Here is a 27,935-nt window from a genome sequence, read left to right on the forward strand (position 1 = left end):
TTTTGACTTGATAAATGAGCGATTTCTTGATATACAAGTAGCGTCAAGTCACATAAAAGAGTGGAGGGACGCCTCCAAGTGTAGCAATATGGTTACATTTAATGAAGGTACAACATTTAGCAACTCACATGGTTGATGATTAAAACAGGCACATGTAAGTATGCAGGAATCCGGGGTAAAGCTTTTTTTTAACAGAGTTAAGCTTTAGAGAGAGAACATCTCTACAACATGTTACTTGCTTAGTTCCTGTTTTTTTACTTTTAGTTATGTTGTTAGTTTCTTTAATCTTCTTTGTGGGTGTTAATAACATGAACCCTCCACGTGTCCCGGAAAACCCAACACTTATTAAAGTCCTTGTTATTTCTACACTTGTTAATACTGAACCACAAAGCTGAAATGACGGTTCAGTCCACAGCTCTGATAGTCTTCATCTGTAAGTATCTGCTTTGAATATTGTCAATATATTAAATTATCTACCTATTTGTTTCCATATCTACCAAATGTTGTTACTTATTCTAGTTACTTAATCAATGAACAGTTAACTAGTAACTATTTTCAAAAGAACTGCAAAAAAGATGACCTATTTACTTGAAAATGCTGCGAGGCAACAACAGTTGAGTATTGTCCGTGATACTTTTTTATTTGCACTAATAGGTGTGTCTCCTTCAAGGTCCAAGCCGTACTAATACCAGTATGGACCTTAAAGAAGGGGGTACACCCTGAAAACTTGTCCTGAAAATTTTGGTTTTATTGCTAATAAAAAAGTATCATGGACATTTCTCAACTGTTGTGTACAGCCACAATCACCTCATACGAGGCAACAAAAACATTTCTAGTAAAAACCAAGACAACATTTTTATTACTTAGAAAAGTGGATGGAAGGTGCCGGAACTCTGAGGATTCTTTGTGCGATTGCTTTGTATCCTTGTTATTATTATCACAAAGTGTAGCATTAAAGTGTAGGTACAGTGGGTATAGAAAATAATCACCCCCCTTCAAAATAATCACATCTTGTTGCTTTGCAGCCAAAAATGAAGATAGACACCGTTTTTGTTTCATCCAGCTGTATTTACTCAGTGCAATTTATAACATCCAAGTGAATGATATAACACCAACATGCCAGAAATGTTTTAAAAAAATTCAAAAACAATTACTGAGTTGGATAAAGGATCACCCCTTATGTATTTTGTTGGACCACCTTTTGCTTTAATTCCATCCTTTAGTCGGTTGGGATTTGTCTCTACTAACTTTGCACATCTAGACTTCGCAATATTTGCCCACTCTTTTTTGCAGAACTGCTCATGTTCAGTTACATGTGATGGTGACCTTTTGTGGACTGCAGTCTTCAAGTCATTCCACTGATTTTCAATGGGGTTTAAATCTTAGCTCTGACTAGGACATGCAAGGATATTCACCTTTTTTTTCCTTCAACCACTGCATGGTCATTGTTGCTGTGTGCTTTGGGTCATTGTCATGTTGGAAGGTAAATCTTCTTCCCATTGATAACCTCCTGGAAGCAGGCAACAGATTTTTTTCTCAAGAATTTGACGGTATTTTTCCCCATTCATTTTTCCTTCTATCCTGTCAAGTGCTCCATTCCCGCTCTAGAGAAACACCCTCATAACAGGGTATTATCACCTCCATGCTTTTCTTTAGGAATGGTGGTATTTGGATCGTGAGCTGTATTGGATTTCTGCCAGACATAGTGTTAAGGTCAAATAATTCAATTTTATTCTCATCTGACCATAACACCTTTTTCCATGTGGCCTCAGAATCTCCAAGATGCATTTTGGCAAAACTCAGTGGTGACTGCATGTGGTCTTTCTCGAGGAGCGCCTTTTTCTTGCAACTTCCCAAAAAAAGCCACATTTGTGGAGAATTTAGGGTATTGTTGTCACATGCACACAATGACCACTCTTTGTCATAAATTCCTGCAACTGCTTCAGAGTTGCTGTAGACCTCTTGGTGGCCTCTCTGAACAGTTTCCTCCTGGCTCTTTTATCCAGTTTGAAACAACTTCCTTATCTAGGGAGGGTCTGTGTTGTAGCACTTCTTAATAATTGATGTCAGTGTGCTTCTAGGCATTGATAAAGCCTTTGAATTTTTTTTGTATCCATCTCCTGACTTGTGCCTGTCCACAATTTTATCCCGTCGATCCCGGTGACAGTGCCTTGCCACCCATAGTTGATTGTTTGCTTCAGTTGCAGGAATGCTCCAGGAAAGCTCTCTTCATGCTGAGCTAATCAAAATGACCACAGCTGATCACAGTTGAAAATCAAATGGCTTTGTGTGCCATTGAGAAGGTGATTAGCTACATCTGATTGAGTCATTTTTAGGAGGGGGTGATCCCTTTTCCAACTCAGTAATTCTGTTTTTGATTTTTTTAAATGTCAATGTTATATCTTTTACTTGGATGTTATAAGATACACTAAGTAAATACAGTTGGATGAAACAAAAATGGTGTCTGTCTTCATTTCAGGCTACAAAGCAACATATTGTGATTATTTTTAAAGGGGGGTGATTCTTTTCTATACCCACTGTATAAAGAATCTGAGTGTTGGGTTGGTGGCTTCTTCACACTTTATGACTTCCACGATGACCTTAGCTTGTGGTAAGGATGAGTGATTAAAGAGGTTGTAAAGGTAGATTTAAAAAAAAATATATATATTATATATATATATATATATATATATATATATATATATATATATATATATATATTATGTTATACTTACCTGCTCTGAAAAATGGTTTTGCACAGAGCTGCCCCCGATCCTCCTCTTCTGGGGTCTCCTGCTGGGGCTCCTCCCCTCTTCTGAGTGCCCCTATATCAATCTGCTTGCTATAGGGGCACTGGTATGGGCTCGATCCCAAGCCAGTCTGTTTGTGTCTATTGACACTCGTACAGTATGGGTCAGCCCTGCCCCACCCCTTCCTCTAAGGCTGTGATTGACAGCAGCAGGAGCCAATGGCTTCCACTGCTGCCTCCTTGTCCAATAATGTAAAGGAGAGCTGCTGCTCTTGGGCACTGGGCTGGATCTAGATCTGGCTCAGATGAGATTAGGGGGGGGTGGTGGGGAGGGGGGTTGAACACAGAAGGTTTTTTTACCTTAATGCAGAAATGCATTAAGGATAAAAAACCTTCTACCTTTTACAATCGCTTTAAGAACTGCAGTGCCTGACAGTATTATTAAAGTTGAAATACAAGTTTATTCCAATGATGAAATGTTTGTCAAGCCAAAGAGTTTTGGGAGCTGTATACCCTTCATCAGAGCTTAAAAGAATAATACATTGTAACGGTCTATATGGACTAAAATTGGTTTATAGTTGTGTATTGTTAGTTTGATTTTCTACGACAATCTGTTGGTAGCTAATTTAGATAATAAGGTTTGGGGTCTGTATCTCCTCCCCCTTTATCAGGTTATGAAAGAATGCTTAAGCCGGCTGCTGAAGGATAGCTGTGCAAACTCACACTAACAATATACAACTATAAACCGATTCTTACCTCCATATACACTGTTACAATATATCATTATTTCAAGCCCTGATAAAGGAGGTGGAGATACAACCCCCAAAGTGTGTTGGTTTTCCAAACATTTTTTCATTGGAAAAAATCTTATGTCTGGATCTTTAATATTACCATATGGCGCATCAATACTTATTCATTCACAATTATTAATACATCTTATATTTATATATTTTTATATTGAATTGTTCTTCTCCTAGACACAATATTGCATTTTTTGCATAGATTGCAGTTTGTATTTCAGACATGTAACAGTTTTTGTCTTATTTTACAGCCACAATACTGGGACACACAGGTGAGTCTTTATTTTATATCATTGAATCAAACAATCAATCAATTATTCAAATTGATCAATCAATCACTGTAGTAAAAGGATAGAAACTGAGAGCCTGAGCCAGATGCTCTTGCCCCCTCCAAAGCCCAGCACTCCAGTGAGCGAGGAGGAGGCAGAGCAGAGAGCGGGTGACTGACAACAGCTCTCCTCTCAGGGAGCTGTGAGAACCGAGCGATCGGCGGTGTTTGATCACTTGGTTCTCAGTGTCGCCGGGGGACAGATGCTGCATCCACCTAGGTAAGTATAATTCTAACAAAAAAACGCCCCATACTTCTATTTTAATAAATGAAATCATCATTTGAAAACTGCATTTTGTATTGACTCATGTTATCTTTGTGTAATATTAAAATTTGATTGTAGATCTGAATCATTTAAAGTGTTTGTTACCCCAACATTTCATATTCCTGATATGTCTCTGCTGTACCATGTACTTGTATGAGAAAGTATCATACACTCTTTGTATTGCTTCATTTGTGTGAAATTCCTGGTGTCCCTGCCAATCCCCCTGCTTTCCTAATAATAACTGACCACATATTAATAACTGACCACACTAAGCATGAGAGCACAGCCTGGTCAGTTTTCTAGCTATGCTGGGAACTTAGCCTGCTCTCCTCCAATGATCAGACTTATCTTGACATGCACCCCCCGCACAGCCTTTCACTGGGAAGCTGAGTGTACTGCTGCTCCCCCCCCCCTCCATGCAGCTGAGAAAAGAGGGAATGTGATCACTGTTAAAAAGGGAAAAAATGTATTTATAATGTTTTTTTATATCTATACACCAATGTTTTGCCTTTCATTTACATTTTAACCGGTTCCCGACCAGCTCACGCAGATATACTGCGGCACAATGGCTCTCCTGGCCAAAAACCCCATACGGGTATGGCTTTTCCTTTAGGAGCCGCCAGAGGGCACGCACGCTGCACGATGCAATGCGCATGGCCGGCGGGCACCATAGCCGCTGGCAACACGCGATCGAGTGTACGAGAGCCAGCACGGGGATTTGTGTGTGTAAACATACAAATCACTGTTCTGTCAGGGGAGAGGAGACAGATAGTTTGTTCCTACTAAGTAGGAACAATAATCTGTCTCCTTCCCCAGTCAGTCCTGTCCCCACACAGTTAGGCCGCGTACACACGATCGCACATTCCGACAACAAAATCCATGCATTTTTTCAGACGGATGTTGGCTCAAACTTGTCTTGCATACACACGGTCACACAAATGTTGTCGGACATTCTGAACATCAAGAACGCGGTGAAGTACAACAAGTACGACGGCACTATAAAAGGGAAGTTCAATACCAAGTGTGCCACATTTTGGGCTCCTTCTGCTAATCTTGTGTTTATCTCATGTTAGTAGAAGTTTGGTGAGAGATGATTCACGCTTTTCAGCCTTGTGCTTTTCAGATCGTTACTGCTCTTCAGTTTGTGCTTGTGGGTCGTATCTGGTTTTCAGTGCGTATAGTCAGTTTGCATTTGTTTTTCAGTGCGTATTTTATAGTACGTATTTGATTTTCAGTGCGTTCTTGTCCGCTAGTTTCTGATTTTAAGCTCGCTCTTCTCAGGCCTTTCTGTTTTTCAGTGCGTACTGTTAGTTTGTTCTGACCAGCCGACCATTTTAAAGCCATGTTGCGGTTACGTACTCCTTGTAGAATTCGTGCTATGCAGGGGCTTGGTGTTGGGGTTCTTATTACTTTGACCCAAGCCCAGTCCATGAACAGGGCGGGGAGGAGTTCATGGACCAAGAATTGGTTGCTCCAGCGTGACCAATTCTCTCATATGCCTTTGTTGCGGGAGATCCAGGAGAATTATCCTGATGATTTCAAGAACTATCTCCGGGTGACGGACCCCGTTTTTCACCGTCTGTTGGCTTTGCTGTCCCCTTATATTATGAAGCAGGACACCTGCATGAGACAAGCCATCACTCCCGAGCAGAGGCTAGTCGCCACGTTGTAGTACTTGGTGACAGGGAGAAGTCTGCAGGACATCAAGTTCTCGACAGGCATCTCTCCCCAGGCTCTGGAGATCATTATTTCAGAGACCTGTTCTGCCATCATTCAGGTCCTGCAGAAGGACTATATTAAGGTAAGATTTCTTCTTTAACATCACATTCTATGTATTTAATGTTTGCTAATGTATTGCATTTCTTTAATCATTCCCTTATTACCATGATTGTAATATGTTGTGAATGTCCCCTTTGTCCTCATGCATGCTGGAAGTTTTTAAAATTCCTTTTTTGTCCTTCATGCATATTTGCCTTCACTAATCTCCCCAGCATGCTATCCTGGACCCATACACACCTAGCCTAGTCACTTAACAATGTATTTTGTCAGCTCCATAGTACTGCTTTACCCTAAACACCCCCTAAAATGTGTTTAAATGTTTTTTGTGTGCTTAAATTCATGCAGAGTGGCAGAAGCTTTTTTTTTGGGGTTCCCAAAATTATTTGGAACCCTCCCTCCCCCAAACCGCTAAGTCAACCGATACAAATCCTCTATCTGCTGACTTTGCCAAACCCATACACACTATAATTACCTCTTTTGTGGTCATATTTATGTATGAATTCCCCAAAGCATGTAGTGAAAGGGCCTGCCAGAATACCTTCAAATGGTACTGTTTAAAGTTTTGTTAACCTATTATCTTGATAGGTAATTGCAGAATGTCAAAAAGTGCTTCAATTTGGACAGTGTGTATTATTTTTATTTTATTATGACACTTCTTACCTGTCCAGTGGGCGGCCAATAGTGTAAGTAAAGAGGGGCTCGCCAAAGTAACACAAATTATGTATGCATTAAGCTCTCAATGAAGTGGAGAAGGTTACCTGTCCAAAACATCTACCCACCCCTAAAATTTTTACAATGGGCCATCAGAGGGGGTGAGTAATCTGATAAGTGGACCTTATACTTTTGTCTTTAAATACTCCTTAAAATAAATGTTATACTGATGTTGGCCAAGAACGTTTGTGTCTAATCTGCTTGCAATGTTATGTGCAAAATTGCTAATTTGTTTTTGTTTGACTCCACAGTTTCCTTCAACGCCACAGGAATGGCAGACTGTGGCTTCCCAATTTGCCCAGCGGTGGGACTTTCCCAACTGCAGAGGGGCAATTGATGGGAAACATGTCCACTTAGTCCCACCCCCCAACTCGGGGTCATACTATTACAACTATAAGGGGTTTAATAGTATAGTGATGTTGGTGGTGGTGTTGGCGACATATGAGTTTCTCTATGTGGACGTGGGGAAGAATGGCCGGATGTCGGAAGGTGGAGTCATCGCCCAGACCGAGATTTACAGATGGCTCCAGAATGGGAGCTTGGGATTGCCACCTGCTGAAGAGAACGTGGAAGGACTCCCATTCGTCTTTGTCGCTTATGAAGCAAAGTGAATGAAGTGAAATGGCCAGCCGATTCCGCCTATTCCTCACTGCAATAAACATGGCGGAATATAAAATCAATCACATCATTCTTGCATGCTGCATATTACATAACTTTTTAAGAAAAAATGCATCAAACTATGTGGCCTTAGTTGGGACTGAGGCCGGCTTATTACCGGATCCAACACATCTGACAGCTCTTGAAGCTGGCCGTCCTGGCTTGCCCCCCCAAAGCGCCCGCGAAGTTCACGAATAGTATCTAGAGTACTTTGTGGGTAGGGGGGCCATTGATATGCCAGATAATGTTTAAGAAACATTTTAAAATACATTTTTTAGTTAAACTGAAATAATATTTCCTTTGATTTACTGCTTGTGATTCTTTTAGCTGTCTCCTAGGTTCACCAATGGGCTTTTCTTTTTGGCCATTTTCTTCAATAGTGCAAACGTAATTTATTTGATACATGAGGTGACAATCTCTTCTTCAGTGAACTATTATTTTGTGGATCTGCTACACACAAACCTTGTTTTTGTTGTTAATGTATGTAATGCATTACTGATAAAAAATATTCATCATTTTCAGCACCATGAATTAATTTTTTGGAGTGATGAAAATGACCTGATTGTTGCAAATTAAAAAGCACTGTGGGAGTTATTTACTAAAGGAAAATACACTTTGCACTCCAAGTGCACTGCAAAAGTGCACTTGAAACTGCACTGAAAGTGCACTTGTAGTGCAAAGTGGATTTGCCTTTAGTAATAACCCCCATTGTCACTGTAAACACCAACTTAGTACCAAAACTATTGAGCATTGAAAAAAGAAGCAACACATTGTTGATTTTAATTTTTTTTTACTCTGTGCACATTCACATGTGCTTTACAAAAGGGGTATTGAACAAACCAACATATTTTTGGAATAACATTTTTGCGTTTGACACAAATAGCCTTTTTTGTGTTAAACAGGCATGTTTAAAACCATAAAACAATACACAACTCAGGAACTTACAAAGTTCAACTTTGATAAATTGAAGGCAATATCAGACATTAGTATGTCCAAACTGTGTTGATATTGCCTCCATCAGATGGGGTGATGTCACCCCTGTGAAAGCCAAATTTTGAAGATGAACACAAATTTAGAGTCAAAAACGGAAAATTGTATGCTCACCTTTCCGTAATTTTCGTTTCCTGGTGCATCTTCATGGCAGCATACATATGGGTTGTGACTCCGCCCCCACAACCTGATAGGACCGGTTAACTATAAATCAAAGACAGACCCGGCTCACAGCATTCTCTGTAACTCTCACCATTTGGGTGGGTATCTGTATGCTGCCATGAAGAAGCACCAGGAAAGGAAAATTACAGAAAGGTGAGTATGCAATTTTCCGTTATCCTGGTGCATCATGGCAGCATACATATGGGGACTAACTCGCCATACGGGAGGGTGCAAAAAAATTTTTGTAATCATCAGTAGCGCAAGTATGCACCATGAATTTTTCCAAATTTTACTGTCACGAGCCGGGTTCACCTATAGAAGTATAATGAAGGTGTCCTGGGAGGACCATATTGCTGACTTGCAAATAACCTCAGGAGACACTCAGCGCTAAGCTGTCCACGGAGCTGGCACTGCCCTAGTTAAATGTGCTCTTAAGACCTCCAAAACAGGAAGGCCTTGAAGAGTAGGCTCTTTTAATTGTTTGAACAATCTAGGAGGTGACTGAACGTGTTGATGCTGGCTGACCCTTCCTTAAGCCATGCTGGAACCAAGTACATATTTCAGCTTTCCTGAATGAAAGGGTAGCTGCCAAGCAGGTCACCAGCGTTAGCTCAACCTACGGGGATGTTGTTCCCACTCAACCCAGAAAGACGGGAAATTGACTTCCTGGTTAAATTGGAAGGAGAAAGACACCCCATGGATAAAAGCAGTCTGGAGTTTTAGGACTTATCTGTTCTGTCCGGGTATAATGTTAAGTGAGGCTCCTTGAGTGCAAAGCCTGTAGTTCTGACATCCTTCTTCACAGAGGTTGTAGCAACCAGAAATACGGCCTTTAGGGTTTGCAGAGTGTAGTCAAATCTGTAGGATAGAAATGAGTCTTTGATAGAAATGGGGATACATAAGCAAGTTCCACATAGGGAACAATGGTTTCCTGGTAGGCCTATAACTTCATGCAAGCCTTTTAAGAATTGCATCACTTAGGGTTAAGGACTCCTTAAACCCCTGCAAGTGCAGACAAAGGTGAACTTCAAACTTTAAACATATTTGAACCTAGGCCCCTGTTCAGCCCCAGTTGTAAGAACTGTGGAACCTTGGCTGGTTAAGGTAATAAAGGACTCCAGGCTTTTGCTGTGTGAGATCTGCATAATTTTCCCATATTCTTAGGTAAATCTTCATGAAGATCTCTCTGGTTTGACACAAGGTAGGCACTACCTGCACTGAGCATACTTGACTTGGTAGCCAATGCCTCTCAACTTCCATGCCATCAAAAGTAGTCTCTTGGAGCTGGATGGCAAAACTGTCCATGAGAAAGCGAATCTGTCATCACTGAAAAGGGCAGTGGTGATTCAATGCTTAAGAGTAGGAGAGAGAGAGACACTAGAACCTCCTAAGCCAAAATGGCACATTTGCAATTATTGATACAGGAAGCTCCACTGACAGCCCAAGAATTCTACCCTTCCACTGCTGCCTAGGCACACTACAAATCTTGCTCCTCTTGCTAAAAGGAGTGAATGACAGAAGTGCTTTGAACACTACTCGGTTCAAGAAATTCAATACTATTCCTCATAAGCTTAACATCCCATGACTTTAAGCAGCCTGGTCTTTGAAATGAGTCCCCCAACCTTTCTAGCTGTGGTCTGATGTGATAATGTTCCATCTGAAAATAATTGGTCAGTTACGAAGAGCCAAGGATATTCCGGCACTGTTCTGCTGGAAGAGACTTCACTCCCAAAGTACCTTTGGCTTTCTCTATCAGACGATGGAAATTCCCTTGAGGATGAATTGGGACAAGTAGGTGTCTGATAAACCTACAGGTGAATCCAGTCTCCCAGATTTATGAATATTATAATTGATTGGAGGTTTTCCATCTTGCACGACTCTAACTTCCTGTGCTGCTTGTCAATTTTTTTTTTTTTTTAAACTTTAGCACTGGGCACAGATTACCTGGTTTTCATTTTTTATTTTTGCTAGGAACAGAGGTGAACCAAATCCTCATCTCCCATGGGTAACTGGAACCTTCACGATTGCTTTTTTTTTTTCTATCCAGCTACAAACGGGAACAGAATTTTTTACTTTCCCATCAACTCTGGTAGCCTGGCTGACTGGAAGAGATTGAAAGGTGGACTTCCCACCTGTCAATGTTATATGATCGGTATGCTCACTGAATTATGCCTCTGCATGGGTGAGTTTGTCATGTTATACTTTTTCAATAAAAAATTATTGTACCAGAAAAGCGGACCTCCCTTAAACTTCCGCCAATGTCATGCCAATATAGCTGATATGGCCCACTGATCCTGAAGGTTTTCCCTCCAGGGGTGTGCATAAAGCTTTGCACAGGCACCCCCTGGATTAGTGCACCCTTAAAAGGGACTTCCACTGTTCTTCTAAGACAGGAGCCTTAGAGCTTTAAGGCTTCAATAATGAAGATTGAGTACTTCTCCGGTTCGTTTACTAATCTTTTTCCCGGTCTGTAGGATCTTGCCTCCTGGTGTCTACTTGGGAGTCGCCACCTGTATGCTGGACCTTTGAATTTTCAGTTTTTTGTCAGATGATATTCGCCCTGACCTGCTAATGGTTACCCTTGAGGTGGCTGTATCCTGTCTACTCCCAAATAGATTGGATCTGTGTTCTGGTGTCTTCCACCATTTTTTTTTTTTTGGCGGGATTCACCAACCATTATGGCTTTAGCCATAATGCACTTCTTGCCATGACCGCGGGGAACACCGCTCTTGAAAAACATCAATTAATGTCTGACACATCCACCACAGGAGTATGCCACCAATTTCAGCTCTTACAAAGCTGTTACCACCTTGTCTCTTCACTTCTTCAAGACGGGCTTATTTAAAGGGTTACACCACTTTTTTTTTTTTGGCTGCAGTTTTCTGTAAATTGCAATTAAACATGACCATCTGGAGGTGCTCTGCACACAGAATGTGTACATAACTACCCCCTAAACATAATTTCCCAGAAGTCTGCACCAAGATAAAAGTCAGATTCCTTGGCATCCACCACAACAAAAATTTCATTTTTGATAAGATATGCCAAAAAGGGAATCACGTCTAAAGGAATGCAGACCCTGCCACTTTCCACAGAGTCCTGCAGGTACAGCAGCTGGTTGACAATTATGAAACCACTCCCATTAAGACTCATTTAGTGCATGAGTGTGGTGTGGTGTGGTGTGCCAGCACCTGCAGATGCTACAGTATGAAGTAGCACTTCAGATCTAGATCTAATTTTCGGACTAGAGCCTCCTTGAATGTGCCATGTCTTGCCAGCTACACTCATGATGCATCCATCATCGGAGAAGACTGCAGCAGGTTGACCTTTAGCTTTTTCAGGGTATACAGTTTTGACAGCCTGTTTATAAGGGCATTTTTCTCTGACCCCTTCAATTCTTCCTGGATTAACTCTTCCAGTTGTTCAGTGAAGGAAATTGGTACTTTCTAACCTTGTGGAGAGTTTCCTCTACTTCAACCCAGGCATTTGGGTCCTTAGCGGTCCTTGCAAAAAAAGTCTCTATTGGAAAATCTTCAAAGCTTGTGCAAGCTTCCCTATTTGGACACCACCTATTGGTTCTGGTTGGAAGTGGTAGGCAATTTATGCACTGTAGCCTGTCAAGCAATGACTTTCCACCACAAATGCAGCAACCATTAGGGCTGGTAATCTGCGGTGTTCGTAAATGGGGAGCAAACAAAATGAGAGGTGAGAAGATGACATTGATCAATGTTGCCTGTATGTCTGTGCTTTGAACGGTGGCTGTTCTGGCTTTTAGCAGGGTCTCTTCACCTTGAGGTCCTTGCAGGGCTGTATAGTGCTTGCTCCAGGCAGATTTGACATACTAGCTTGGCAGGCAAATGACCTTCCACCACAAATGCAGCAACTATTAGGGCTGGTAACTTGTGATGTTTGTATATGGGGAGCAATGATAATGAGGGGTGAGTTGATGAGTTTAATCAACATTGCCTCGATGTCTGTTCTTAGATGGTGACTGTCTTGACCGTCAGTAGGCTCCCTCCATCTTGTAGTCCTTTTAGGACTATAGATGTTGACTCTCTTTTTCTCAATCTTCACTAATTACCTAATCCCTATACCTTAAAAGCAATGGGTGGTCTGGCTGGACAGTGTTTCCCATAGAAACAGAGCAAAGCAGCAGACTGAAATGAAAAACAGTATAAGCTAAGTCTCCACTATTGCGACCTGAACATCGCAAGATTTTGCTGCAATTTGATGCGACTTGAAGCAATGCCTGTGTATTCCTAAGGTCTATGTATACAGATATGAACGGTACTCATTGGAAATCATGGGGTACGGCTTGTCATGTGACTTTGCAGTGACAAGTCGCACTAGTGGAAACTGAGCCCAACACATCGATCCCAGAGAAAGCATAGAAAAGGGGATAGGAAGAGCCCAGGTGAAGGCCATAAATAGCATAATGATCCTAGAGCAACACTGAGAAGGAGATAAGAAAAACACAGGTGAATGCCCTAAAAAGGAAAAACATTCCTGCAAACAATGACCACATAAGCATCCAGCATGCATGAGTAGAGAGCACCACCATTTGTTGCCCAAAAATGCCATAAAACCATTTAGAACTCACATTTGCCATTAGCGATGATATCAGCTCTAACCAGGAAACACAGAGGCCGCATCACTTCCTGCCTCTCATGCTCAGAGTGTCCTTGCACTGCTGCAGCCATCTTGGAAATGGCAAACGCCCATAACACAGAGAAAAGAAGTAAAAAGCATATGGAAAGCAAAAGGAAACGCTGTCACTTACGTCAAAGCTTGTTTAAAGCTTTCTTTGAGAAGCCTACACCACCAGAATGGGGCTCCAACCATCTAGCTCATTTAGAGGCTGTACAGGAAGGACTTCTGCCCAGGAGAGGCTGAAATATGCCCCCCAGACCACCAGAATGGGGCTCCAACCATATAGCTTAGTTTAGAGGCTGTACAGGAAGGACTTCCACCCAGGAGAGGCTGAACCTGGCTGGGGCGACAAGCGGTAAGGGATACCTCGCGACTCCAGTCTTGATCAGGTGAGGAAAAAAAGGAGAATGCTGTGAGCCGGGTCTGTCTTTGATTTATAGTTAACCAGTCCTATCAGGTTGTGGGGGCGGAGTCACAACCCATATGTATGCTGCCATGATGCACCAGGGAATGGGGATTTCACTCCTGATCCCATGCCTAATGTCAACATGTGCTAGCTCCCATCATGGGGAATCAATGGACGTGTTTCGGGGGTGCAACCCCTTCCTCACAGCTACTTTCGTTGTGAGGAAGGGGTTGCACCCACAAAATGCGTACATTGATATCCTGTGATGGCAGATAGCACATGTTGACACACTGCGTGCATCTTCAAAATTTGGCTTTCAATAGACTTTAAAAAATATTTAGAAAATCTCAACAAATTGAAGAATTTTGGTGTGTTTTAGATTCTGCTTAAAACATCAATGATGTTTTTGAGTCTTTTTTCAACATCATTGATGTCTTCCTTGATCTTCTGTAAATCACAATTGCACACCATGACCTTCCCAATGAGGACGTGTGCACTTTCTTCTTCCACAACATCCACATCACCTAAAATTCAAAAACACACCATGTATTAAAAATATGCAGGCATACATTTATTACCTGAAGCTGTGGTCTCAGACACTCACCTGTTGTGGTCACTATTTCACCAACTTCATAAATGTCTCCCTCCACACTGATTGTGTTGGTGGTATTTCCCCTTCTTTAGGAGTTGTGGATCCCTGGTGTCCTCAGATGTCCCGTGTCTTTTCTCCCCTATGTGAAAAAAAAATGTATACTTAGCACAGATATTTGAGGGCAGAAATAGGAATCTGAAACATTGCTTGGAAGTGTCTTACAATTGTCTTTTTGGGCAGAGTTCCAAGCTGAAGACATTTTTTTTTACCCTTTGTAAAGCTGGAATACTTACCTTTTTTTGTACAATTTTCACACATGGAGACACCCCTAGTATCCACTGGAGCACCTGTGTGGGACACTCTAAAAAGTTTGTTCTGGTGTCCCACACTAGTGCTCCTGCGTCCAGATGTGCAAACAGCTGCTGAGTGTCCTCTCCTTACACTGAATCAAGTTTGCATTTCATTCTAGTTACAAACCCATCTAGACAACAATGTACTAAACTTCTTTTAATACAAATAGGCATGAACAAACGTACTTAACCTGGATCTGCCCCAAACATCGTATTAGTGGGCAAACAAACGATGTTTACTACGAACAATTACTGTGTCCACGAACCTGAAAGTTACCATTTTAAACTGTACAACAGTAAAGAAAAGCACATGGAGAAGCATGCAAGTAATAATAATAATTGGAACACACGACAACAACTTACTTTTTTGAAGAACTCTCTTGATCCTTCTGTACTGATCGTGCTCCCTCAATTTCAGGTCTGACCAACGTTTCCTCAGTTGATCCTTGGATCGTCGGACCCCAAAATTCCGGCGCAGACTCTTCACAACTTTAGCAATGATCTTGGCCTTTCTCACATTAGAGTTTAGGTAAGGTCCATACTTCCCATCATAGTCGGCCCTCTTCAAGATGTTCACCATCTCAACCACCTCTACAAAGGACATATTTGAGGCCTTAAATCTCCTCCGGGATCGGGACGTTCGTGGCTCTGGGCTTTCATCAATGCTGTCTGCATGCACTTGCTCTGTCTCCGCCATGTGCTCTCCCACTGCGCCGAAAGACAAGGGGCGGGAATAGATTAGAAAGAACGTCAGGGGCGGGCGTAGTTTTTACGCATGCGCAGTGTAAATAAAGCGTAACACGCATGCGTCGTACGTATGATCTGTGAGCGGAGGAAGGAGCATCGGAAGCGCCGATCGTTCTAACGAAGGTACAATTTGTACTTGGGGCATCAGTGGTCTATACTGCTTAGAGATTGAGGCATATATTGGGACAAGATTAGGAGAGTTTAGCCTGACATTAGGGTTTGTCTTGTGTTGTGTCTTGCAGAGAAAATGGATGGCTTCAATGACCACAACTTCCTCCCCATATTCATAGACAAGTACAGGGAGCTGCCCTGTCTGTGGCAGGTGAAACATCCGCATTATAATCATAAACAAAAGAGGCAGGCAGCGCTGGAGAAACTGCTGGAGTTGGTGAAGCCGGTGATCCCCACGGCAACCATCCCCTATTTAAAAGCCAAAATTGGTGCTCTGAGGAGCAATTATAATAGGGAGCGCAATAAGGTCTAGGATTCCATGAGATCAGGAGCAGCAGATGCCATTTATGTCCCCAGGGTGTGGTACTATGGCAGACTGCGTTTTCTGACAGACCAGACTAAAGTCAGGCAATCACTCTCAACCCTTCCTTCCACTCTTCTTTCCATGCTTCCTTCCACCCCAGCTGAGGCTTCCGATGTCCAATGTGGGCCTTCCAGCCAGGAAGAAGAAGTGGAGGAGCCCGGCTTGAGTCAGGTATAGCATTGTTCAACATATTTCTGGTCGTAAAACTAATGATATTAACTAGATGTTATTATTGATCACTAATTGCTGATTTCATAAAGTGTTTTACATATCAATAGACAGTAGTGGCCAAAAATGTTTGGGACAAGAAGAAAAAATGCTGGGGTCAGAATGATAGTCTTTTCTATTTGTTAACATTCAATTTGCAACAGTCATGAGCTGAAAATTGTGTGTGATTGATGAACAAAAAAATAAAACTATGTTCTTTTTTCATACACATTAAAGCCTCAGCCAGGAGGAGGGCATGGAATGTGGCAGCCAGGAAGAGGTTGTGGAATGTGGCATCCAGGGTGAGGCTGTGGAACGTGGCAGCCAGGAGGTGGTGGGGGTAGGTGGCAGCCAGGAGGTGGCCAGGCCCCGTAGCCTGACCCAATCCCAGGTCCCTCCCCTCCGCCTTCCAATCAAAAGGCCCAGGAAGGGGAGTAATGTGCAGGAGGCAGTGCTTGGGCTGATTCGGGAGGCTAAGGCGGCCCTCAGAGCCACCCCCACTTCTCAAGAGGCCTTTGGCTGCATGACTGCGAGCAAAATGCAGGAAATGGGGGAGGGCCAATGCCTCTTGTGTGAGGAAATAATGTATACGACCCTAAATAAGGGGTTGAGGGGCCAACTCACAACCAAAACACACCTGTGTGAGTTCGACCATCCTCCTCCTCCTCCACCTCCTGCCACACCTCCAACACCACAGCCACAGCTTGAAAGGAAGCCTGGAAGGAAGAGTGGAAGTAAGACAAGAAAGTGATGGCATGGGTTCAGTCTGGTCTGACAAAAGACGCAGGCTGTGGTATGACCACAGCCTGGGGACAAATATGTCATCTTCTGCTGTTCCTGATGTCTTGTAGTCCGGGACTGGATTGTGCTCACTATTATGTGTAAAATAGTTGATGTCTGCCCTGGGGTACAAAGGCTTCGCCAATTTCACCAGTTTATCCAGCATTGCCTTCCTCTTTATTTTATTATGACCCATAATAATCTATTTTGTATTCAAAAATACTTGGCTATGTGTTTTACTTCAAAAAGGACAGTTTGTTTGTGAGTAGGCAGGTACATTTCCAAAATACAATATCAAATTAACAAGGGACACCAACACCAAACAACCTCCTTGAGGTTAAAAAAATACAAGATAATAATGGTGTTGTGGTAACTTGACACACAAAATGAAAAACAATATTATGGAGAGCACTAGAAAAAAAAAAAAACAAGGAGATCTTGATAAAAAATAAAAAAAACACTACAAATAAAAATGTTATACATTATTATGAAGATCTGACGAAAAAAAAAAAATATTCAGGAGATCACGAGAAATAATAAAGAAATCATTTTTTCAGAACTCTGTGTGAATATTAGCAGCAAAACAACTTCATTATTCTAGAATTCTAAAGAAGAAGAGAATGCCCTGCATTAAAAGATGTAAAAAATTGCAGATTGATGAATGTGCTATTTCCATTATGAACGCTATTTTTACCAGACCGAGCGCTTCCGTCTCGTACTTGATTCTGAGCATGCGTGGAACTTTGTGCATCCGAATTGTCCACACACAATTGGAATTTACGAGAACGGATTTTGTTGTCGGAAAATTTGAGATCCAGATCTCAAATTTTGTGTGTCAGAAATTCCGATGGAAAATGTCCGATGGAGCCTACACACGGTCAAAATTTCCGACAACAAGGTCCCATCGAACATTTTCCGACGGAAAATCCGACCGCGTGTACGCGGCATTAGAAGACACTGAGGGAACACACATTTAACCCCTTGATCGCCCCCTAGTGTTAACCCCTTCCCTGCCAGTGACATTTACACAGTAATCAGTGCATATTTACAGCACTGATCGCTGTATAAATGTCAAAATTGTCCGATCTGTCCGTCGTATTGTCGCAGTACCGCTAAAAATCGCAGATCGCCGCCATTACTAGTAAAAAAAAAAAATAATAATAAAAAAGCCATAAATCTTTCCCATAGTTTGTAGACGCTATAACTCTTGTGCAAACCAATCAATATACACTTATTGCGATTTTTTTACCAAAAATATGTAGAAGAATATATATTGGCCTAAACTGATGAAAAAATTTGTTTTTGTTTTTTTAAATTTGGGGGATATTTATTATAGCAAAATGTAAAAAAATATTGTTTTTTTTTCAAAATTGTCGCTCTTTTTTTGTTTATAGCGCAAAAAATAAAAACCGCAGAGGTGATCAAATACCACCAAAAGAAAGCTCTATTTGTGGGAAAAAAGGATGCAAATTTTGTTTGGGTACAGCATTGCATTACCGCGCAATTGTCAAATTGTAAAAAGTGCTCTGGTCAGGAAGGGGGTAAAATCTTCCAGGGCTGAAGTGGTTAAACTGAATGGGTTGTTTTACATGGTGATCGTTTACGATCACTTTAAGTGTGACAAATATGCAAAAAAAAAAAAAACAGGGAGGGGGCAAATAATTTTTCACAGCATTGTATAAGGGAAATATTTTTACATATTGATTTTCATTATGTATGTGGGGAAAATTAGCGCTGCCTCTTTATGTATACATACGTTTTACATCAGATATTAGGATATAAGGTCTTCACCCTTCTCTTCATCTTTTTGGCTGCAACGCAGTTTTTAATTCGTATTTGATCATGGCGATTGGTCATCACAGCGATCACATGGTACCGAGCTGCTCAGATCACCTCTGTACACCGTGTGTGACTGGAGCTGTCCAAGAACAGCTCAATTTACAGGCATTAATAGGGAAATTTCTGGAGTGATGTTTATAAACAGAGCTACAGAAACAGATGTCCACCACATGGATTTTTTTTTTACAATATGTCAATAGTAGATTTGTTTTCCTAAGAAGGCAACCACAGCCTGAGTAGCAGTACCTTTCCCCGGCCAGCAGGCTGCAGAGAGGAACCCTAACTAACTGTGGGAAAAATGTACTTGGCCATACAAATCCTTCTGAATGTGATGTACGATGACTAGCTATTAGGGATGAGCTTCGAGTTTGAGCCGAACAGCGAATTTTATGGGGCGTTCGCGGCAAATTCAGGTGCCCCATAATGCACTGCAAGATCGCAGTGCATTGCTGTATGATGATTGGTCAAAGCATACACCTGACCTGCACGCTTTGGCCAATCCCAGCACGCTCCTCAGCGAGAGCAATAATTGACCAAAGGCAGGGTCCATTTGGCCAATCTTGGCTCAGGGGGACTAAGAAGAAAATGAAAGGAGAAGAGGGCGCACCGACCTAGTGCGTTACCAATGTAAAAGTTTTATTAAAAGTATAAAAACAATGGTACTACTCACAAACGAGCGTGAAAAGCAGGCTTATCTTAGCAGTCACAGCTACATCCCTTGGTACCTGATGACAAGAGGTAGATGATGGCACCCCAAATGGCTGAACGGCTAAGTCTAAGACTAAGTCCACGTCCCACACTATAGAAGGCTGCTTACACAGCGCCCATATAGTGTGTTATAGTGGACGGAGATAGAGAGATTGAGCTAGATTAGGCAGGCAGGTTAGTTAGTGGCAGTGTATTTGATATATATATACAGTCAGACTAGTATATATACATACTCTGCATTCAGCGTAGCCTATATATACAGTGTAAACTCTATATTCAGTCAGTACAGGCAGTATATTTGATATATATAAAACATGCCTACCTAGTGAACCTACGTACAAAAATATATAGTGCACTACTGATTAATTAATCAATCAATTAAATCATCAATTAGAGCAAATTGCCCTGAAATCTAACATAAAGGCATCAAAAAAATCATTAATTTTTTTTTTTTTTTTTTCGTTTTAAAAAAAGCTTTTTTAAAGAGCAGTGCAGTACAGTGTAAATAAATCAAAATACATACTGACATATCCCGTACCAGTAAGGGAATAGCAATCGAAATGTACAGTAATGTTAATCACAACGACTTATAAATGCAACTGGAGATGTAGGAAAAGCGGTATCTCATGACCCCTGAGTGGGTTGGCATTCCCAACACCCCTTATGGGCTCACACTGTGTCAGGTGCCCCCCCATCTCCAGGGAAAGAGTTCTGGCTCCCCAGGGACCCCTGCTGGCCCCGCGTCCAATGACCCACAATATTCCCTGAGGAGATTGTAGGGGCTGCTAGATAGGCATACGATCCTCTCCAACAGCTCCTCTCTAACTGGAGATGACCCGCTTTGAGTCTATGACTCCTACGCCAGACTCAAAAGCTTATGTTGACTTTAGTTATTCTACTCCCTTGAGGAATAGTAAGAGAAATAGTACTGGTACACTGCGGTTGTGATAGCGAATCATAGTAGTAGAAGGAATAAAGGATAGAGAAGAAGGAAAGAAGAGAGAGAGAGAAGGGTTGAGTAGAATTGTGCCAGGTCCGGTCTTTCACTAACTCGTCCGTGTCGTTTGTATTCCAGGAATAAGGGATATGCCTATATGTCTAGCCCAGGGCTCCCATGTTGCCTCGTAGGATTTAGTGGTGTCCGTCATAGTACTGACCAGTTTTTCTTGGGACATGATCCACAAAATCTTTCTTTTGGCTGCCTGAAAAGATAAAAATCATTAATTCTAAATACAAATTCTTTCTGTGATCTTGGAATCAAAAGTCATGGGTTGGGGTCAGAGGAGCTCACACCTTATGGAATATAACAACCAGGAATCCTAGGAAAACATAAAATAAAAAAAAATAAAATAAAATAATACAATTAAAATAATCATATTAATAAGCGGCATGGCCATCAATATGCATGTCCGTACATGCGCACCCCCATGCACATGACAATACACACGGATGCCATATCACTTGTAAGATAGTGTCTGCCAACATGTATATGTGCAACCCCGCGCATACAATCTAGACCGGATAGCCAGTGTTCTTGGGGCTCAAAAATGTAATTCTACATACACAGGCTATTTTCCATGCCTTTGTTGCATTCAATGTTCATGTATGATAAAAGGGAAGAGTTTTTTGCACCCATTTAAAGGTTATGATATTCCGATCAGAGAACATTACACTTGCCAATCTTCCTATGTGGTGTATATAATAAAATGCCCGTGCGGTCTCCTCTATGTAGGGGAGACCACACAAAAGATAAAGGACCTCATAGCTCGCCATAAATATTCGATTAGGTATAAACTAAGCTTCCTCTGGCCAGACATTTTGTTGAGCAAGGACACGCAGTGTCACAGTTAAGATTCATGGTGATAGATGTTATTCCTAAGAACAGACGTGGAGGTGAAAGGGAAATGGTTCTGAGAAGGAGAGAAGTCAGCTGGATCCATCGATTGGATACACTCCAGCTGAAGGGGTTAAACTCCAACTTTGACTTATATCTATTTCTCTGAAGAAACAATATTCTTAAATGGTGATGAATGTCTTTTATATATTTTTTATATAATACACTTTTTTCAGATAAAATGTTTTCTGTATTATAACTATTTTCTCGTGTGGATCGTTTTATGTGTGGCCGACGGATGGTACGATCCGGTCTAGATTATATGCGCGGGGTTGCACATATACATGTTGGCAGACACTATCTTACAAGTGATATGGCATCCGTGTGTATTGTCATGTGCATGGGGGTGCGCATGCACGGACATGCATATTGATGGCCATGCCACTTATTAATATAATTATTTTATTTGTATTTTTGTTTTTTGTTTTTTATTTTTTATTATTTTATTATTTTATTTTATGTTTTCCTAGGATACCTGATTGTTATATTCCATAAGGTGTGAGCTCCTCTGACTCCAACCCGTGACTTTTGATTCCAAGATCACAGAAAGAATTTGTATTTAGAATTAATGATTTTTTTGATGCCTTTATGTTAGATTGGTTTCAGGGAAATTTGCTCTAATTGATGATTTACATAGTTAGTAAGGTTGAATAAAGACACCAGTCCATCCAGTTCAACCTGCGTGAGTGAGCGTGTCTACAATTATCCCTATTTATTTAAGGTACCCATATAGCGCTGTCAATTTTACGCATTGCTCCACACATACATCGCACACTCACTATCCCTACCCTCAAGGAGCCCACAATCCAAGGTCCCCAAACTCACATTCGTATATTAGGGCCAATTTTGGACAGAAGCCAATTAACCTACCAGCATGTCTTTAGAGTGTGGGAGGAAACCGGAGTACCCGGAGGAAACCCACGCAGGCACAGGGAGAACATGCAAACTCCAGGCAGGTAGTGTCGTGGTTGGGATTCGAACCAGCAACCCTTCTTTCTGCTAGGCGAGAGTGCTATCCACTACACCACTGTGCTGCCTAATTGAATTAATTGATTTAATTGATTGAATAATTAATCAGTAGTGGACTATATATTTTTGTATGTAGGTTCACTAGGTAGGCATGATTTTCTGAAGAAGGGCATGATCCAGAATAGCCCGAAAACATTTATGTTATGTATGTCTGTTTGTTGGATGTCATGTTGATATCCATTCGATTAATATTTTCTAAATAAAACGTTTGTGCAGCAATCCCATCTTCTGAATTTCCTCTATATCAAAGCCTGTGGGAAGGCTTGATTGCTAAGCACAACCATCTGAGACTGAAGTGCCCTTCACCCCCTGGATGATTTATATATATATATATACTCTGCATCCAGCGTAGCCTATATATACAGTGCATTCGGTGGTGTACAGTTTTGAATACAGTGCAGGCAATGCACACAGTATATAATACATTGTAGTGCGGTGTTAAAAAAAAAATACCCATCATGTCCGGTAGGCCTCCAAGGAGAGGCAGACGCTCACAGGCCACTAAAAGAGGGAAAGCAGCCTCTGAAATATTATTTAACAGCAGGGACTGTTCCTGTGCCCAACAAGAGTAACTGTGAAGGGTTACATTGTTCTGGCACCACCAACACCTAAGGCCCAATTTTTCAGCAGAGTATAGTGCAGTCCATATAGTATATATACTGCAGTTCAGTGTATATAGTGCAGTCCGTATAGTATATATACTGCAGTTCAGAGTATATCGTGCAGTCCGTATAGGATATATACTGCAGTTCAGAGTATATAGTGCCATCAGTGTAGTATATATAATACAGTGTAGGGTATATATTGCAGTGTACAATATATAATATAGTGTATTGAAGTGGTTAAGGGGAGCCCTATGACAGAATTAAGAAAAAAACAGAATGGCTTCCCCCCGTCCATACCAGACCCTTTGGGGGGGGCGTGGAGGTCACCTTAATATCCATACCAGACCCGAAGGGCCTGGTATGGACTGGGGAGGGACTCACGCTGTTTTTTAAAAAAAATTTTATGTATATTGCCGGGATCTGGCAATACATTACAGCCGCGAGTAGTTTTAAATTAAATTTTTTCCTTTAGAAATGTCATTTTGCTGTCAGTACTTTTCTAGGGGGGACCCCCAAGGCACAATATTTAAAGGAATATTTCATTTTTATTGTTTCATTTTAAGCATTATTAAAATCACTGCTCCCGAAAAAACGGTTGTTTTAAAATCTTTTTTTGCATTGATACATGTCCCCTGTCCCCAAACCCTTTTTGTGTTTGCACAAACTTTTTGTCTGTTTGGGGGTGTTCGGCTCATCCCTACTAGCTATGTAGATGAATTAAACACAGTGGTGTAGTGGGTAGCACTTTCACCTAGCAGTAAAGAGGTTTGCTGGTTTGAATCCCAACCACCTGCCTGGATGTTTGCATGTTCTCCCTGTGCCTGCGTGGGTTTCCTCCGGTTTCCTCCCACACTCCAAAGACATGCTGGTAGGTTAATTGGATCCTGTCTAAAACTTGGCCCTGTAAGTTGGGGACCTTAGATTGTAAGCTCCTTGAGGGTAGGGACTGATGTGAATGTATAATATATATGTAAAGTGCTGTGTAAATTGACAGCGCTATATAAGTACATGAAATAATAATAATAATGTGAAGGTTCAGTTGGCCAGGTCATGCAACTATATCATGCAGTACCATGTAATGCAACTTTCTTAGAAGATATTACATTTTATTGTGTGGAATTACCATGGCAGAAGTTACAATTCCACTTTATTCTTCTTCAGGATCGGCAGTGAGTCCTGTGGTCACCTTCACCCCAAACTGGAAGAAGATCTTCATAGGAGAGTCTATAACAATGAAGTGTGATGTGGGGTCCTCTGGAGGAAGAGATCTGAACTATGTCTGGTACAAGGATTATAAGAGGGTGAATGAAGGAAAAATCTATACCATTAGATCTGCAAACACTTCGAGTAGCGGGGACTACAGCTGCCAAGCCGGTACAGAAAGAAGTGACACAACCAGACTGGACATTGTTGAAGGTCAGTTCATTATCTCATATTTGGAAATTTACCATTTACTATGTTCTTCACACATTCCAGACACGATAAAAGAAACCTATTATCAAGCAGTACCCACATGTTTCTACTTAGTGTAGCCAGCTCTTGGCTTTCTTAGGGGCTCTCATGTTATAGGAATTGTTTTACCTGCCAAAGGATTCATATTTTGTCTATGCAGGGCTCAGATTTGCACAGCTCTGTCACACAATACAGTCCTGTCTGGCAGGACAGGAGACCTTATTTTTTTCTGCTGCAATTCAGTAACACCTACAGGTCTTGTCCCTCCCCCAGCTAGTGACTGAGAAGCAGCAGACTGATGAGCTCATCTCTCTGTCACTCTGCTCTCCTCCTATCAGCAAGATCTTTGTTAGAACTGCAGATCTTTGTGCTGCTTTTCCCTTCCTCAGTCAAAGCTTAGCTGTACAGGAACCGCAAGAGTCTGATACAAAGTAAAATTCAGATACTTACACTTTTTGAATTTATATGATTTACACCGATCAGCCATAACTTTATGACAACACTCCTAATACTGTATTTATTATTATACAGGATTTATATAGCGCCAACAGTTTGCGCAGAGCTTTACAATGTAGAGGGGGACAGTACAATTACAATACAGTTCAATAGAGAAGGGACAGGAGGTCCCTGCTCGTTGAGCTTACAATCTAAAGAGAGGGGGAGGTGGTACAAAAGGTAATAGCTGCGGGAGATGATCTGATGGAGGTGGCGTAGGTACAGTTCTTAGGTGGGTGTAGGGATAGCTTCCTTGAATAAGTGAGTTTTCAGGGATCTCCAAAAGGTGGACAGGGTAGGGGCTGACCGGACATACTGGGGTAGGGAGTTCCAGAGGATGGGAGAGGTTCTGGAGAAGTCTTGGAGGTGAGCATGGGAGGAGGTAACAAGGTAGATAGAGAGCATGAGGTCTTGGGAGGAGCGGAGGACAATTTGGGCGATATCTGCAGATGAGGTTGATGATGTAGCTAGGGGCGATGTTGTGGATGGCCTTGTATGGGGTGCATATGGTGGGGTAGGGGAAGCCAGTGAAAGGATTGGCAGAGAGGAACAGCGATCATGGATTGGTTAGTGAGGTCTATTAGTCTAGCAGCAGCATTTATACTAGACTGAAGGGGGGGTAGCCTGTGTAAGGGTGGGCCAGTGAGGAGGTAGTTGCAATAGTTGAGGCAGGAAATGACCAAGGAGTAAATAAGTTGTTTAGTGGTGTTGTTAGTCAGAAAGAATTGAATAGGTCACACTTTTGCCCAGAAACATCCCTGACCCATTGAGGCATGGAGTCCACTAGACCTCTGAAGGTATACTGGTTTCTGGCACCAAGCTGCCAGTAGTAGATCCTGTAAGTTGGGAGGTGGGGCTTCCATGGTTCGGACTTGTTTTTCCAGCACATCCCACGGATTGAGATCTGAAGAATTGGGAGACCAAGTCAACATATTAATCTCATTGTGTTTTGTCCTTCAAACCATCCTTGAACCATTTTTGCAGTGTGTGTGTGAGGGGGGGGGGGGGGGGGGGGGGTTGTGCACTATCCTGATGAAAAAGGCCACTGCCATCAGGGAATCCTGTTTCCATGAAGTGGTGTACTTGGTCACCCACAATGTTTAGGTAGGTGGTATATGTCAAAGTAACATTCACAAGAATGGCAACAGCCAAGGTTTCCCAGCAGAACATTGCCCAAAGCCTCACACTGCCTTCACCGGCTTGCCTTCTTCCATAGTGCACCCTGGTACCATCTCTTCCCCAGGTAAGTAACGCACCCAGCCATCCACATGATGTAAAAGACAATGTCACTCATCAGACCAGGCCTCCTTCTTCCACTGCTCCAGGGTCCAGTTTTGATGCTCATGTGCCCATTGTGGGTGCTTTTAGCTTTGGACACGGGTCAGCATGGGCACCCCGACTGGTCTGGCGCATACACAGCCCCATACACAACAAACTGCGATGGATAGTTTTACTGCTGTCAAAACATCAAGCTCAGGAATACCCGAGATAGGATTGTCACATGCAGGACCTTGATACCCCTTTTGTGAGTTCGGGACTATAAGTTAACTATAACACTTTTCAGTACAAAATTTAAAGGTCAGAGGTCATATGACTGAGAGCCAGCGGGCGGCAAGACACTCTGCTAAGCATGAGAAGTCGCAACCAAAAATCAGCGGAGCCCAAGACCCCTAGGAAGAGCCTAAACTCGAGTTCGATTCAAAAATATCTTAAAGAGACGAGTGCGAAAAGCCCTGGTACAGAGTCGAAACAAGGGGGAACAAAAGATAAAAAGAAAGAACAGCTGAAGCAGAAGGGGGGCAAGCAGAGGTACCCAGAGAAAACCCTGAGAGTGAAGGTGGTCCTAGTGCTAGGGAGATGGAAGACCAAAGAAAAACGGACGCACTGCCTACCAAGACAGAAATGCTGGAGATGTTTTCAAATCTTGAAACCGCCATAAAGTCAGAAATATCAAATGCGAGGACGGATATGGGTCTCCTATTGCGTAGAGTTGTACAATAGAAGGTTTTTTCCTCTTAGGTGGGATTTTAAAGGGCGGAAGTCTCAAAAAAGTATAACAGAAAATATAAGAAAGTATCAAATTTTATTATATCAAAAGGTTAAAAGTATAACACATACTGAATAGAAAGCTACAAGTGAAAACAAAAATGGATGCCAAAATTTACAAATGATGGTAATACAACCAGGATATACACGACAAGTCAACAGAGCTACACTTAACCCCACAGAGGCTGTGTCTGCCCAGTGGTAAACTGGGATTACACGTTTTCATGGAAATTATATGGCGGTAAGCTCTCCGCCAGAATTCCTGATTCGTTTTACGGACATAGTAGCTTGCGCAGTCGCACATAAGTAAATATACCACACCAATTGTTTTGCAGTTAGCAAAGTGTTTTGGTGTGTATTTGCTACCATCAGGTAGTTTGATGTTTGATTTGGTATTCATAAACTGGCAGTACGGGCATCCGCCACAACGGAAGGTTCCCAAGCGTTTGCATGGGTCCCGTTTTCCTGCCCCACCCCCCACATACTCGCTGGATACCAAGTTGTCTTTGATGGACCTGGCGCATTTGAACGTGAAAGACGGTTTGTCTTGTATGAATGGGCCAATAGTGGGATCTAATTTTAAAACGTGCCAATAGCGTTCAATGGTGTTTTTAACGGTTTTGTGTTGGTTTGAAAACTTGGTGATTATACAAATAGGGTTTGTTTTTTTCCTATTTGATTCCGTACTAAAGATGAGTTCATGTCTGGTCTTCAGACATGCCCGTTTATAGGCCCTCTTTAGGCATTTTCTTGAGTACCCGCGTGTCAGCAACCTCTCCATCAGCAAATCGGCCTCTCGTTTAAAGACTTCATCACTGGTGCAGTTACGTCTGACACGCAGGTACTGGCTGTAGGGAATCGATTGAATCAGGGGTTGAGGGTGGAAGCTGGTGGCATGCAAGATGGAGTTGCCGGAAGTTGGTTTGCGGAATAGTGAACTGAGGAGTGAACCATCTTGTTGTTTATGGATTGTGACGTCCAAAAAGGTAATGTCCCATTCGTGGAACGTCATGGTAAAGGTGAGGTTGAAGGGATTGTTATTGAGTTCCTGCAGGAATCTCAGAAGGTTGTCTGGAGTGTCATCCCATACAATCAGCACGTCGTCAATGTAGCGAGGCCACAGGACTACATTGTCCATGCATGTGGATTCAGATTGCTTTAA

General features: G+C 42.0%; 1 protein-coding gene across 1 annotated transcript; it reads left to right on the top strand.

Annotated features, from left to right (window-relative positions):
- Positions 1-380: 380 nt before the first annotated feature.
- LOC141116647 (low affinity immunoglobulin gamma Fc region receptor III-A-like) lies at positions 381-27,935 on the top strand. The gene is made up of 4 exons (XM_073609039.1): positions 381-433; positions 3,801-3,821; positions 23,942-24,196; positions 27,760-27,935. Exons 1-4 carry the CDS (start codon positions 397-399, stop codon positions 27,933-27,935), a joined length of 489 nt encoding a protein of 162 aa, XP_073465140.1. The 5' UTR covers positions 381-396.

This window comes from Aquarana catesbeiana, linkage group LG13 (genome assembly GCF_042186555.1).
Source record: "Aquarana catesbeiana isolate 2022-GZ linkage group LG13, ASM4218655v1, whole genome shotgun sequence".
NCBI classification, from domain to species: domain Eukaryota; kingdom Metazoa; phylum Chordata; class Amphibia; order Anura; family Ranidae; genus Aquarana; species Aquarana catesbeiana.